General features: G+C 51.5%; 1 protein-coding gene across 1 annotated transcript in view; it reads left to right on the forward strand.

Annotated features, from left to right (window-relative positions):
• Window positions 1-14,849, forward strand: part of LOC134344231 (serine/threonine-protein kinase 38) — a 132,767-nt gene that overhangs the window by 113,460 nt on the left and 4,458 nt on the right. The window contains exons 11-13 of the mRNA XM_063043684.1: window positions 10,448-10,571; window positions 13,418-13,513; window positions 13,833-13,924. Of these exons, the coding sequence (XP_062899754.1) occupies window positions 10,448-10,571; window positions 13,418-13,513; window positions 13,833-13,924 (312 nt within the window). The remainder of the gene's footprint in view (window positions 1-10,447; window positions 10,572-13,417; window positions 13,514-13,832; window positions 13,925-14,849) is intronic.

Raw genomic sequence — 14,849 nt, forward strand, 5'->3', positions numbered from 1 at the left:
AAGCTGGCAGGTGATAGGTGGGTGATGGATGGGTGGTGAGAAGCTGGCAGGTGATAGGTGGGTGGTGGATGGGTGAAGTGAGAAGCTGGCAGGTGATAGGTGGGTGGGGATGGTGAAGTGAGAAGCTGGCAGGTGATAGGTGGGTGGTGATGGGTGAAGTGAGAAGCTGGCAGGTGTTGGGTGAAGTGAGAAGCTGGCAGGTGATAGGTGGGTGATGGATGGATGGTGAGAAGCTGGCAGGTGATAGGTGGGTGGTGATGGGTGAAGTGAGAAGCTGGCAGGTGATAGGTGGGTGATGGATGGATGGTGAGAAGCTGGCAGGTGATAGGTGGGTGATGGATGGGTGAAGTGAGAAGCTGGCAGGTGATAGGTGGGTGGGGATGGGTGAAGTGAGAAGCTGGCAGGTGATAGGTGGGTGGGGATGGTGAAGTGTGAAGCTGGCAGGTGATAGGTGGGTGGTGATGGGTGAAGTGAGAAGCTGTCAGGTGATGGGTGAAGTGAGAAGCTTGCAGGTGATAGGTAGGTGATGGATGGATGGTGAGAAGCTGGCAGGTGATAGGTGGGTGATGGATGGATGGTGAAGTGAGAAGCTGGCAGGTGATAGGTGAGTGATGGATGGTGAGAAGCTGGCAGATGATAGGTGAGTGATGGATGGATGGTGAGAAGCTGGCAGATGATAGGTGGGTGATGGCTGGGTGAAGTGAGAAGCTGGCAGGTGATAGGTGGGTGATGGATGGATGGTGAGAAGCTGGCAGGTGATAGGTGGGTGGGGATGGGTGAAGTGAGAAGCTGGCAGGTGATAGGTGGGTGATGGATGGGTGAAGTGAGAAGCTGGGAGGTGATAGTTGGTGGGGATGGGTGAAGTGAGAAGCTGGCAGGTGATAGGTGGGTGATGGATGGGTGGTGAGAAGCTGGCAGGTGATAGGTGGGTGGGGATGGGTGAAGTGATACGCTGGCCGGTGATGGGTGGGTGATGGATGGACGGTGAGAAGATGGCAGGAGATAGGTGGGTGGGGATGGGTGAAGTGAGAAGCTGGCAGGTGATAGGTGGGTGATGGATGGGTGAAGTGAGAAGCTGGCAGGTGATAGGTGGTGGGGATGGGTGGTGAGAAGCTGGCAGGTGATAGGTGGGTGATGGATGGGTGAAGTGAGAAGCTGGCAGGTGATAGGTGGTGGGGATGGATGGTGAGAAGCTGGCAGATGATAGGTGGCTGGGGATGGGTGAAGTGAGAAGCTGGCAGGTGATAGGTGGTGGGGATGGATGGTGAGAAGCTGGCAGATGATAGGTGGCTGGGGATGGGTAAAGTGAGAAGCTGGCAGGTGATGAGTGGGTGATGGATGGATGGTGAGAAGCTGGCAGATGATAGGTGGGTGGGGATGGGTGAAGTGAGAAGCTGGCAGGTGATAGGTGGGTGGGGATGGTGAAGTGAGAAGCTGGCAGGTGATGGGTGGGTGATGGATGGATGGTGAGAAGCTGGCAGGTGATAGGTGGGTGGGGATGGGTGAAGTGAGAAGCTGGCAGGTGATGGGTGGGTGATGGATGGTGAGAAGCTGGCAGGTGATAGGTGGGTGGGGGTGGGTGAAGTAAGAAGCTGGCAGGTGGTAGGTGGGTGGGGATGGGTGAAGTGAGAAGCTGGCAGGTGATAGGTGGGTGGGGGTGGGTGAAGTGAGAAGCTGGCAGGTGATAGGTGGGTGGGGATGAGTGAAGTGAGAAGCTGGCAGGTGATAGGTGGGTGATGGATGGGTGGTGAGAAGCTGGCAGGTGACAGGTGGGTGGTGATGGGTGAAGTGAGAAGCTGGCCGGTGATAGGTGGGTGATGGATGGTGAGAAGTTGGCAGGTGATAGGTGGGTTGGGATGGTGAAGTGAGAAGCTGGCAGGTGAGAGGTGGGTGGTGATGGGTGAAGTGAGAAGCTCGCAGGTGATGGGTGAAGTGAGAAGCTGGCAAGTGATAGGTGGTGGGGATGGTGAAGTGAGAAGCTGGCAGGTGATAGGTAGGTGATGGATGGATGGTGAGAAGCTGGCAGGTGATAGGTGGGTGGGGATGGGTGAAGTGAGAAGCTGGCAGGTGATAGGTGGGTGGGGATGGTGAAATGAGAAGCTGGCAGGTGATGGGTGGGTGATGGATGGTGAGAAGCTGGCAGGTGATAGGTGGGTGGGGATGGTGAAGTGAGAAGCTGGCAGGTGATAGGTGGGTGATGGATGGATGGTGAGAAGCTGGCAGGTGATAGGTGGGTGGGGATGGTGAAGTGAGAAGCTGGCAGGTGATGAATGGGTGAAGTGATAAGCTGGCAGGTGATAGGTGAGTGATGGATGAGTGGTGAGAAGCTGGCAGGTGATAGGTGGGTGATGGATGGGTGGTGAGAAGCTGGCAGGTGATAGGTGGGTGGGGATGGGTGAAGTGAGAAGCTGGCAGGTGATAGGTGGGTGATGGATGGATGGTGAGAAGCTGGCAGGTGATAGGTGGGTGATGGATGGGTGGTGAGAAGCTGGCAGGTGATAGGTGGGTGATGGATGGGTGGTGAGAAGCTGGCAGGTGATAGGTGGGTGATGGATGGATGGTGAGAAGCTGGCAGGTGATAGGTGGGTGATGGATGGATGGTGAGAAGCTGGCAGGTGATAGGTGGGTGGGGATGGGTGAAGTGAGAAGCTGGCAGGTGATGGATGGGTGAAGTGAGAAGCTGGCAGGTGATAGGTGGGTGATGGATGGATGGTGAGAAGCTGGCAGGTGATAGGTGGGTGATGGATGGGTGGTGAGAAGCTGGCAGGTGATAGGTGGGTGGGGATGGTGAAGTGAGAAGCTGGCAGGTGATGAATGGGTGATGGATGGTGAGAAGCTGGCAGGTGATAGGTGAGTGATGGATGAGTGGTGAGAAGCTGGCAGGTGATAGGTGGGTGATGGCTGTGTGAAGTGAGAAGCTGGCAGGTGATAGTTGGGTGGGGTTGGGTGAAGTGAGAAGCTGGCAGGTGATGGGTGAAGTGAGAAGCTGGCAGGTGATGGGTGGGTGATGGATGGGTGGTGAGAAGCTGGCAGGTGATAGGTGGGTGATGGGTGGGTGAAGTGAGAAGCTGGCAGGTGATAGGTGGGTGATGGATGGATGGTGAGAAGCTGGCAGGTGATAGGTGGGTGATGGATGGATGGTGAGAAGCTGGCAGGTGATAGGTGGGTGGGGGTGGGTGAAGTGAGAAGCTGGCAGGTGATGGATGGGTGAAGTGATAAGCTGGCAGGTGATAGGTGGGTGATGGATGGATGGTGAGAAGCTGGCAGGTGATAGGTGGGTGATGGATGGGTGGTGAGAAGCTGGCAGGTGATAGGTGGGTGGGGATGGTGAAGTGAGAAGCTGGCAGGTGATGAATGGGTGAAGTGATAAGCTGGCAGGTGATAGGTGAGTGATGGATGAGTGGTGAGAAGCTGGCAGGTGATAGGTGGGTGATGGCTGGGTGAAGTGAGAAGCTGGCAGGTGATAGTTGGGTGGGGTTGGGTGAAGTGAGAAGATGGCAGGTGATGGGTGAAGTGAGAAGCTGGCAGGTGATAGGTGGGTGATGGATGGGTGGTGAGAAGCTGGCAGGTGATAGGTGGGTGATGGATGGATGGTGAGAAGCTGGCAGGTGATAGGTGGGTGATGGATGGATGGTGAGAAGCTGGGAGGTGATAGGTGGGTGGGGGTGGGTGAAGTGAGAAGCTGGCAGGTGATGGATGGGTGAAGTGATAAGCTGGCAGGTGATAGGTGGGTGATGGATGGATGGTGAGAAGCTGGCAGGTGATAGGTGGGTGGGGATGGGTGAAGTGAGAAGCTGGCAGGTGATAGGTGGGTGATGGATGGATGGGTGGTGAGAAGCTGGCAGGTGATAGGTGGGTGGGGATGGGTGAAGTGAGAAGCTGGCAGGTGATAGGTGGGTGATGGATGGATGGTGAGAAGCTGGCAGTGATAGGTGGGTGGGGATGGGTGAAGTGAGAAGCTGGCAGGTGATAGGTGGGTGGGGATGGTGAAGTGAGAAGCTGGCAGGTGATGGGTGGGTGATGGATGGATGGTGAGAAGCTGGCAGGTGATAGGTGGGTGGGGATGGGTGAAGTGAGAAGCTGGCAGGTGATAGGTGGGTGGGGATGGTGAAGTGAGAAGCTGGCAGGTGATGGTTGGGTGATGGATGGTGAGAAGCTGGCAGGTGATAGGTGGGTGATGGATTGGTGAAGTGAGAAGCTGGCAGGTGATAGTTGGGTGATGGATGGTGAGAAGCTGGCAGGTGATAGGTGGGTGAGGATGGGTGAAGTGAGAAGCTGGCAGGTGATACGTTTGTGATGGATGGGTGAAGTGAGAAGCTGGCAGGTGATAGGTGGGTGATGGATGGATGGTGAGAAGCTGGCAGGTGATAGGTGGTGGGGATGGGTGGTGAGAAGCTGGCAGGTGATAGGTGGGTTGGATGGGTGAAGTGATAAGCTGGCAGGTGATAGGTGGGTGATGGATGGATGGTGAGAAGCTGGCAGGTGATAGGTGGGTGATGGCTGGGTGAAGTGAGAAGCTGGCAGGTGATACGTGGGTGGGGATGGTGAAGTGTGAAGCTGGCAGGTGATGGGTGGTGATGGGCGAAGTGAGAAGCTGTCAGGTGATGGGTGAAGTGAGAAGCTGGCAGGTGATAGGTAGGTGATGGATGGATGGTGAGAAGCTGGCAGGTGATAGGTGGGTGATGGATGGATGGTGAAGTGAGAAGCTGGCAGGTGATAGGTGAGTGATGGATGGTGAGAAGCTGGCAGATAGGTGAGTGATGGATGGATGGTGAGAAGCTGGCAGTTGATAGGTGGGTGATGGCTGGGTGAAGTGAGAAGCTGGCAGGTGATAGGTGGGTGATGGATGGATGGTGAGAAGCTGGCAGGTGATAGGTGGGTGGGGATGGGTGAAGTGAGAAGCTGGCAGGTGATAGGTGGGTGATGGATGGATGGTGAGAAGCTGGCAGGAGATAGGTGGGTGGGGATGGGTGAAGTGAGAAGCTGGCAGGTGATAGGTGGGTGATGGATGGGTGAAGTGAGAAGCTGGGAGGTGATAGTTGGTGGGGATGGGTGAAGTGAGAAGCTGGCAGGTGATAGGTGGGTGATGGATGGGTGGTGAGAAGCTGGCAGGTGATAGTTGGGTGGGGATGGGTGAAGTGATACGCTGGCCGGTGATGGGTGGGTGATGGATGGATGGTGAGAAGCTGGCAGGAGATAGGTGGGTGGGGATGGGTGAAGTGAGAAGCTGGCAGGTGATAGGTGGGTGATGGATGGGTGAAGTGAGAAGCTGGCAGGTGATAGGTGGTGGGGATGGGTGAAGTGAAAAGCTGACAGGTGATAGGTGGGTGATGGATGGGTGAAGTGAGAAGCTGGCAGGTGATAGGTGGTGGGGATGGATGGTGAGAAGCTGGCAGATGATAGGTGGCTGGGGATGGGTAAAGTGAGAAGCTGGCAGGTGATAGGTGATGGATGGATGGTGAGACGCTGGCAGATGATAGGTGGGTGGGGATGGGTGAAGTGAGAAGCTGGCAGGTGATGAGTGGGTGATGGATGGATGGTGAGAAGCTGGCAGGTGATAGGTGGGTGGTGATTGGTGAAGTGAGAAGCTGGCAGGTGATGGGTGGGTGGAGATGGTGAAGTGAGAACCTGGCAGGTGATGGGTGGGTGATGGATGGATGGTGAGAAGCTGGCAGGTGATAGGTGGGTGGGGATGGGTGAAGTGAGAAGCTGGCAGGTGATGGGTGGGTGATGGATGGTGAGAAGCTGGCAGGTGATAGGTGGGTGGGTGTGGGTGAAGTAAGAAGCTGGCAGGTGGTAGGTGGGTGGGGATGGGTGAAGTGAGAAGCTGGTAGGTGATAGGTGAGTGGGGGTGGGTGAAGTGAGAAGCTGGCAGGTGATAGGTGGGTGGGGATGGGTGAAGTGAGAAGCTGGCAGGTGATAGGTGGGTGATGGATGGGTGGTGAGAAGCTGGCAGGTGACAGGTGGGTGGTGATGGGTGAAGTGAGAAGTTGGCCGGTGATAGGTGGGTGATGGATGGTGAGAAGTTGGCAGGTGATAGGTGGGTTGGGATGGTGAAGTGAGAAGCTGGCAGGTGAGAGGTGGGTGGTGATGGGTGAAGTGAGAAGCTCGCAGGTGATGGGTGAAGTGAGAAGCTGGCAAGTGATAGGTGGGTGGGGATGGTGAAGTGAGAAGCTGGCAGGTGATAGGTGATGGATGGATGGTGAGAAGCTGGCAGGTGATAGGTGGGTGGGGATGGGTGAAGTGAGAAGCTGGCAGGTGATGGGTGGGGATGGTGAAATGAGAAGCTGGCAGGTGATGGGTGGGTGATGGATGGTGAGAAGCTGGCAGGTGATAGGTGGGTGGGGATGGTGAAGTGAGAAGCTGGCAGGTGATAGGTGGGTGATGGATGGGTGGTGAGAAGCTGGCAGGTGATAGGTGGGTGGGGATGGTGAAGTGAGAAGCTGGCAGGTGATGAATGGGTGAAGTGATAAGCTGGCAGGTGATAGGTGAGTGATGGATGAGTGGTGAGAAGCTGGCAGGTGATAGGTGGGTGATGGCTGGGTGAAGTGAGAAGCTGGCAGGTGATAGTTGGGTGGGGTTGGGTGAAGTGAGAAGATGGCAGGTGATAGGTGGGTGATGGATGGATGGTGAGAAGCTGGCAGGTGATAGGTGGGTGATGGATGGGTGGTGAGAAGCTGGCAGGTGATAGGTGGGTGATGGATGGGTGGTGAGAAGCTGGCAGGTGATAGGTTGGTGATGGATGGATGGTGAGAAGCTGGCAGGTGATAGGTGGGTGATGGATGGATGGTGAGAAGCTGGGAGGTGATAGGTGGGTGGGGGTGGGTGAAGTGAGAAGCTGGCAGGTGATGGATGGGTGAAGTGATAAGCTGGCAGGTGATAGGTGGGTGATGGATGGATGGTGAGAAGCTGGCAGGTGATAGGTGGGTGATGGATGGGTGGTGAGAAGCTGGCAGGTGATAGGTGGGTGGGGATGGGTGAAGTGAGAAGCTGGCAGGTGATGAATGGGTGAAGTGATAAGCTGGCAGGTGATAGGTGAGTGATGGATGAGTGGTGAGAAGCTGGCAGGTGATAGGTGGGTGATGGCTGTGTGAAGTGAGAAGCTGGCAGGTGATAGTTGGGTGGGGTTGGGTGAAGTGAGAAGATGGCAGGTGATGGGTGAAGTGAGAAGCTGGCAGGTGATGGGTGGGTGATGGATGGGTGGTGAGAAGCTGGCAGGTGATAGGTGGGTGATGGGTGGGTGGTGAGAAGCTGGCAGGTGATAGGTGGGTGATGGATGGATGGTGAGAAGCTGGCAGGTGATAGGTGGGTGATGGATGGATGGTGAGAAGCTGGGAGGTGATAGGTGGGTGGGGGTGGGTGAAGTGAGAAGCTGGCAGGTGATGGATGGGTGAAGTGATAAGCTGGCAGGTGATAGGTGGGTGATGGATGGATGGTGAGAAGCTGGCAGGTGATAGGTGGGTGATGGATGGGTGGTGAGAAGCTGGCAGGTGATAGGTGGGTGGGAATGGTGAAGTGAGAAGCTGGCAGGTGATGAATGGGTGAAGTGATAAGCTGGCAGGTGATAGGTGAGTGATGGATGAGTGGTGAGAAGCTGGCAGGTGATAGGTGGGTGATGGCTGGGTGAAGTGAGAAGCTGGCAGGTGATAGTTGGGTGGGGTTGGGTGAAGTGAGAAGATGGCAGGTGATGGGTGAAGTGAGAAGCTGGCAGGTGATAGGTGGGTGATGGATGGGTGGTGAGAAGCTGGCAGGTGATAGGTGGGTGATGGATGGATGGTGAGAAGCTGGCAGGTGATAGGTGGGTGATGGATGGATGGTGAGAAGCTGGGAGGTGATAGGTGGGTGGGGGTGGGTGAAGTGAGAAGCTGGCAGGTGATGGATGGGTGAAGTGATAAGCTGGCAGCTGATAGGTGGGTGATGGATGGATGGTGAGAAGCTGGCAGGTGATAGGTGGGTGGGGATGGGTGAAGTGAGAAGCTGGCAGGTGATAGGTGGGTGATGGATGGGTGGTGAGAAGCTGGCAGGTGATAGGTGGTGGGGATGGGTGGTGAGAAGCTGGCAGGTGATAGGTGATGGATGGATGGTGAGAAGCTGGCAGGTGATAGGTGGGTGGTGATGGGTGAAGTGAGAAGCTGGCAGGTGATGGGTGGGTGGGGATGGTGAAGTGAGAAGCTGGCAGGTGATGGGTGGATGATGGATGGATGGTGAGAAGCTGGCAGGTGATAGGTGGGTGGGGATGGGTGAAGTGAGAAGCTGGCAGGTGATAGGTGGGTGGGGATGGTGAAATGAGAAGCTGGCAGGTGATGGTTGGGTGATGGATGGTGAGAAGCTGGCAGGTGATAGGTGGGTGATGGATTGGTGAAGTGAGAAGCTGGCAGGTGATAGTTGGGTGATGGATGGTGAGAAGCTGGCAGGTGATAGGTGGGTGAGGATGGGTGAAGTGAGAAGCTGGCAGGTGATACGTTTGTGATGGATGGGTGAAGTGAGAAGCTGGCAGGTGATAGGTGGGTGATGGATGGATGGTGAGAAGCTGGCAGGTGATAGGTGGTGGGGATGGGTGGTGAGAAGCTGGCAGGTGATAGGTGGGTGATGGATGGATGGTGAGAAGCTGGCAGGTGATAGGTGGGTGGGGATGGGTGGTGAGAAGCTGGCAGGTGATAGGTGGTGGGGATGGGTGGTGAGAAGCTGGCAGGTGATAGGTGATGGATGGATGGTGAGAAGCTGGCAGGTGATAGGTGGGTGATGGATGGGTGAAGTGAGAAGCTGGCAGGTGATAGGTGGGTGATGGATGGTGAGAAGCTGGCAGGTGATAGGTGGGTGAGGATGGGTGAAGTGAGAAGCTGGCAGGTGATAGGTGGTGGGGATGGGTGGTGAGAAGCTGGCAGGTGATAGGTGGTGGGGATGGGTGGTGAGAAGCTGGCAGGTGATAGGTGATGGATGGGTGAAGTGAGAAGCTGGCAGGTGATAGGTGTGTGATGGATGGAGGGTGTTGAGAAGCTGGCAGGTGATAGGTGGTGGGGATGGGTGGTGAGAAGCTGGCAGGTGATAGGTGATGGATGGATGGTGAGAAGCTGGCAGGTGATAGGTGGGTGGTGATGGTGAAGTGAGAAGCTGGCAGGTGATGGGTGGGTGATGGATGGATGGTGAGAAGCTGGCAGGTGATAGGTGGGTGGGGATGGTGAAATGAGAAGCTGGCAGGTGATGGGTGAAGTGAGAAGCTGGCAGGTGATGGGTGGGTGATGGATGGTGAGAAGCTGGCAGGTGATAGGTAGGTGATGGATGGGTGAAGTGAGAAACTGGCAGGTGATAGGTGGGTGATGGATGGATGGTGAGAAGTTGGCAGGTGATAGGTAGGTGGGGATGGTGAAGTGAGAAGCTGGCAGGTGATAGGTAGGTGGGGATGGTGAAGTGAGAAGCTGGCAGGTGATGGGTGGAATAGGTAAAGGGCTGAAGAGTGAAGAAGCTGATGTAGGATTACTCCAACTCTGTTTACAACCAATGAATAGTTTCTGAAACAGAGTTATTGCAGTAATATAGAGGAGAGAGCAGCTGATTTCTACATAGAAAGCTCTAATAGCAGTATGACAATAACCAGATAGTGGGCTGTAGTGAAACCAACACAAAATGCTGGAGCAGCTCAGCAGGTCAGGCAGCATCTATGGAGAGGAATAAACATTCGACGTTTGAGGAGATACCCTTCACCAGTCCTGATGCTCACAACCAGAAGCATTAACTGCCTGTGCTCCTCCACAGATGCTGCCCAACCCTGAGTTCCACCAGCACTGTGTGTGTTTGTATTGTAGGCACCTGGATATTTTAGCAGTATGTGCCCTGTGACGGTGCTGGACGGTGGGTGTGTCTCACTGGTGCTTCGTGATGGTGTCATACCTGAGCATTCTACTTTATAGTTGATGTTTCACATAGTCAGCCTCATTTGGAAAACAGCACTTGCCCATTAAACCATTTGCTGTCCACAGCGCAACTTGCTGATATACGATGGCGAGAAGTGGGTGTTCAAAGTAAATTTATTATCAAAGCATGGATATGTCACCATATACCACCTTCAGATTCATTTCACAATAACACAAAGAAATACAATAGAATCAATGAAGAACTACACACAGACTGACCAGCAACCAATGTGCAAACGAAGACAAAAGGTACAAATACAAATAATAAATAAATAATATTGAGACGATGAATTGTGGAGTCCTTCACAGTGAGTCCATAGACACTGGAATCAGTTCAGTGTTGAGGTGAGTGAAGTTATCCAGTCTGGTTCAAGAGCCTGATGACTGGTTCCTGAACCTAGTGGTGTGGGACCTGAGGCTTCAGTGAAGGGAATTGTGCCCTTTGTGTGCATAGAGCAAACTGCAGACACTCTGTGAAAGTGTCTCGCCCTATGTACCAGGTCCTGATCTGCATTTCTGCCCGTTGCTTCTTTCAGGCTACCCACCCTTCTGCTCGGAGACCCCCCAGGAAACGTACAAGAAAGTGATGAACTGGAGAGAGACCCTCACATTCCCACCAGAGGTTCCCATTTCAGAGAGAGCCAAGGACCTGATTCTAAGGTAAAGTTTGGAATCCCACTTTAAATCTGAAAATTCTGGTTTTTTAATGAATCCTGTTGTAGCGCCTGCCTGATAATGTGTGCCTGTTCCCGACATCGGTGCTGAATTCTGTCTTCTAATTGCTGCTGAGAGGACATGATTTTTAATTGGAGTCATATTTATTATTGCAGACAGTACAATGCAATAAATAAAAAAACCAGTAGACTCTGGTTAAGGGAAACATTGCGACCATACATTTTGGCCCAGTTAAATGGCTGTCTCAATTAGCCAAGGTTTCTTAGAAATAGTTAACAAGGTATAAAAGTCAAACTAAGTAAGAAATTAAGTACTTAAATGAAATACAGAACAAATTGAAATAGTCCCGGTACTACTGCAGTACTACAAAATTGTGTATTAGTTCCTAATACTTATCGATGGAGGAATTTATCCATGTTTGTTCATTTAACTGAAATGAACAAAGTTTGCACAGACACCTAGTGCAGGTAGTGGACTGCCTTCGTTCAATGCTGTTGACGAATGCGTCCTCCAAATCTTAATTTTCATTTAATTTGTTGAAGTAGTGAAATTGTTTCATTTTCACTCCCAGCTGTTTTTGGCATCTCTGAGCCTGAATGTTTGAAATTGCAGTGAGCAAAACAGTTCTGGATTGTCTTATTCCTTATTTCTTGCCAACTATCAGTGACAAACATCGCTGCTTTTTGAACACAAGCACGCAACTGGCAGTATTTAAAAATTGTTCACTCAAAGCCTTTGCTGTGTCTACTGGCTACGCCAATTTGGCAACAGTCTGCTGCCCCAATTAAGTGGCATAGTGTTGCAAATAAAGTGAGGGAATTCTGGCTATTTTCTTGATTAGCTTTTGTTCTTTAAGAGTTGTCCCAAATAAGCAGCTGCCCTGATTAACCAATAGCCCACTTAACTGGAATTCACCGTATATTACAACTTACAATAAGAAAAATAGAAAAAAAATTAAATGTAAAAGGAGCAAAAATAATGTAGTGTTCATGGATCATTCAGAAATCTGATGTTGGAAGCAAAGGAGCTCTCCTGAAATGTTGATCATCTCCCTCTGGTGCTGCTCCCCCTTTTCTTCCTTCTGTGGCCTTCTGTCCTCTCCTATCAGATTCCTCCTTCTACAGCCCTGTATCTCTCTCACCAGTCAACTTCCCAGCATTTTACTTTATCACCCACCCCACTCATCCTGGTTTCACCTATCAATGTGTGGTTCTTCTCTTCTCCCCTCCCCCACCTTCTAAATCTGACTCCTCATCTTTTTTCTTCAGTCCTGATGAAGGGTTTTGGCCCAAAACGTCGACTATACTCTTTTCCATAGATGCTGCTTGGCCTGTTGGGTTCCTCCAGCATTTTATGTGTGTTTTGCTCGGATTTCCAGCATCTGCAGATTTTCTCTTGTTTGTGATTGGCCTAAAACGTTGAGTGTGTGTCTTCAAGCTCCATGATGCAGCTGGCTGAGTCTGCAGCCCTTTTCAGCCTTTTCTGATCCTCTGCAGATGATGATGTAACCAGTTAGAATGCTTTCCAGAGTACATCTGTAGAAATTTGCAAGTGCCTTTGGTAACATCAAAATTCTCATCAAAATATACTGTCTTGCCACCTTTGTGGTTGTACCAATAAGTTGGGCCCAGGATAGATCCTCGGAGATGAACAAACAGAACGTTGGACATCAGCTGTACCCCTTTCTGTCCACCCCCTTTCCACATATCCCAAGCGTAAGGTGAGCTGTGCTAGAAAAGAGGTCCTATACCTGACCTGGTGGATCTGTGTCACTGAAGTGATCATTGATATGCTCGTACACGTCTAGCCTAACTGTGCTGACCGTTTCGTACCCAGTAATCCCCTGTGGCTTTATTTTCCAGCCATTCATTTTTTGTTCTGTGGTCAAACATGAGGAACCACTCTTGTGACCACTGGTGTCCATCTCAACTTCCAGCAATCCTCAGTGCCCAAAATGAAATGAAGAGGAACCACAAAGACACTTGTAGTCCAGGGACTGGAGTACACAATTTAGAGCAGACATTGAGCAGAACTAGGCCGTTCCATCATGGCTGATTTATTATCCTTCTCAACCCCATTCTCTTGCCTTTTCCCCCATAACCTTTCACACCCTTAATTATCAAGAACCTATCAACCTCTGCTTTAAATATATCCAATGACTTAGCTTCCACAGACGTCTGTGGCAATGAATTCCACAGATTCATCAGCCTCTGGTTAAAGAAATTCCTCATCTCTGTTTTAAATGGATGTCCCTCTATTCTGAAGCTGTGCCCTCTGGTCCTGGACTCGCCCGCAATAAGAAACACCACTCTATTGAGGCCTTTTACTATTCTATAGGTTTCAATGAGATCCTCTTACATTCTTCTAAATTCCAGTGAGTACAGGCCCAGCGCCATCGAGCGCTCCTCATATATAAACCTTCCATTCTGGGAATCGTTCTTGTGAGCCTCCTCTGGGCCCTAACAAAAGTAATGTCCAAGGGAAAGGAATCAGGATCAGGTTTAATATCTCTGGCATATGTTGCAATATTTGTTGTTTTGTGGCAACAGTTCTGTAAAATACATTTTTAAAAAACTACAAGTTACTTGCTTACTTGGGGTTTTAGAGGAAGGAGAAGAGATTAGACAAAGCTAGTATAATTGATGTATGTTATGAAGACACATTCCTGGTGAATGAGCACTTGACTGAGTTTTGAATGGGTTACTTCTGCCCCTGAACCTAAGGGTCAGGTGGGGTTGTCAGTGGGTTTGGGAGAAAACACTGGAGTGTGGCTCTTGATGTACCGTGTCCCTGGTGCCTGCCTTACTCTGCTATGGCCTCCGATCCCCCAGGTTCTGCTGTGAATCGGAAACGCGAATTGGGGCCAACGGAGTGGAAGATGTGAAGAGCAATCCGTTCTTTGAGTGTGTGGACTGGGAGCACATCAGGTGAGTGTGGAGCTGTTACCATTGGTTTCGGTTCTCCAGTTGATAGATTTGTCCACAGCTCTTCTCTCTCAGACATTTTGATTGCTTCTCAGTCATGAGGCCACCGTATACTTCCCAGTGCCACACTGCTGCCGTCCCCTGTCAACGGGCATCGGATACCTTGAGCCTGCATTGTGCTGGGGTTACTTGTGCCCTGTATGCCCTGGTGTATATACCTACTGAAGACCTGTGCCGCCTTATTCTCTCTCGAAATCATGCAGCCCTCATTTGTTTAGTCCCTCCTACAATAATGTGTTTCTGATCAAACCTCTTTCAACAGGGAAAGGCCAGCAGCCATATCGATTGAAATAAAGAGCATCGATGATACTTCAAACTTTGACGAATTTCCTGATTCAGACATCTTGCAGCCTGGTAAGGATTTCAAGAAGGGAAGGTCTTGTCTAGATGTACACATGTTCTCCAGGATTATAGGACCCTGTTTTATCAAAATATTCAATTAGAGCTAAGACCATGAGACAAAGAAATAAAATGATGCTCTTCCAGTCCATTGAGTGCGCTCCACCATTCCATCATGGCTGACTTATTATCCCTCACAACCCCATTCTTCTGCCGCCTTGTCATAATATTTGATACCCTGACTAATCAAGAACCCATCAACCTCTGCTTTAAATATTCCCAGTGCCTTGGTCTTCACAGTTGTCTGTGGTAATGAATTAAGCAGATTCTCCACCCTCTGGATAAAGAATTTCCTCCTGACCTCCTTCTATTCTGAGTCTGTGCCTTCTGGTCCAAGACTCCCCTACTATAGAAAGCATCTTCTCCACTTCTGCCTTCCAATATTCGGTAGATTTCAATGAGATTCCCCCCCCCCCCACCCCTTATCCTTCTAAACTCCAGCAAGTATAGACCCAGACCCATCAACCACAGTCCTTGTGCCTCTTTGTAGCGAAAACTTGGTCTTTCTCTGAAGCCCTGGAATTTGCTCCCACTGTTCCCAAATCATTAAGTTCCACTTTCAATCAGCGTCCAGCCTTTTGAGCTGTACGCTTCAGACCATTTACTAAAGGAACTGCTTACTTCTCTTTGACATGGGGCCACTGATGGGTTGTAACTAGAGGGAACGGACTCAGGAAAGAAGGATGGCCCCTTAGAACAGAGATCAGGAGCAGGTTCTTTAGTTGGTGGGAGGTGAATCCATTGCTACGGCTGCCAGGATGGAATGGCAAAGATGGGCTGAATGGCCTAATTCTGCTCCTATGTCTGATGATTTTGTGGTTTATGTCACCCTCTCGAGGTTTATTTCCTGCAAACTGCCACCCACCATCGTGGTTAGGCG

The sequence above is a fragment of the Mobula hypostoma genome, chromosome 3 (genome assembly GCF_963921235.1).
Source record: "Mobula hypostoma chromosome 3, sMobHyp1.1, whole genome shotgun sequence".
Classification (NCBI taxonomy): Eukaryota; Metazoa; Chordata; class Chondrichthyes; order Myliobatiformes; family Myliobatidae; genus Mobula; species Mobula hypostoma.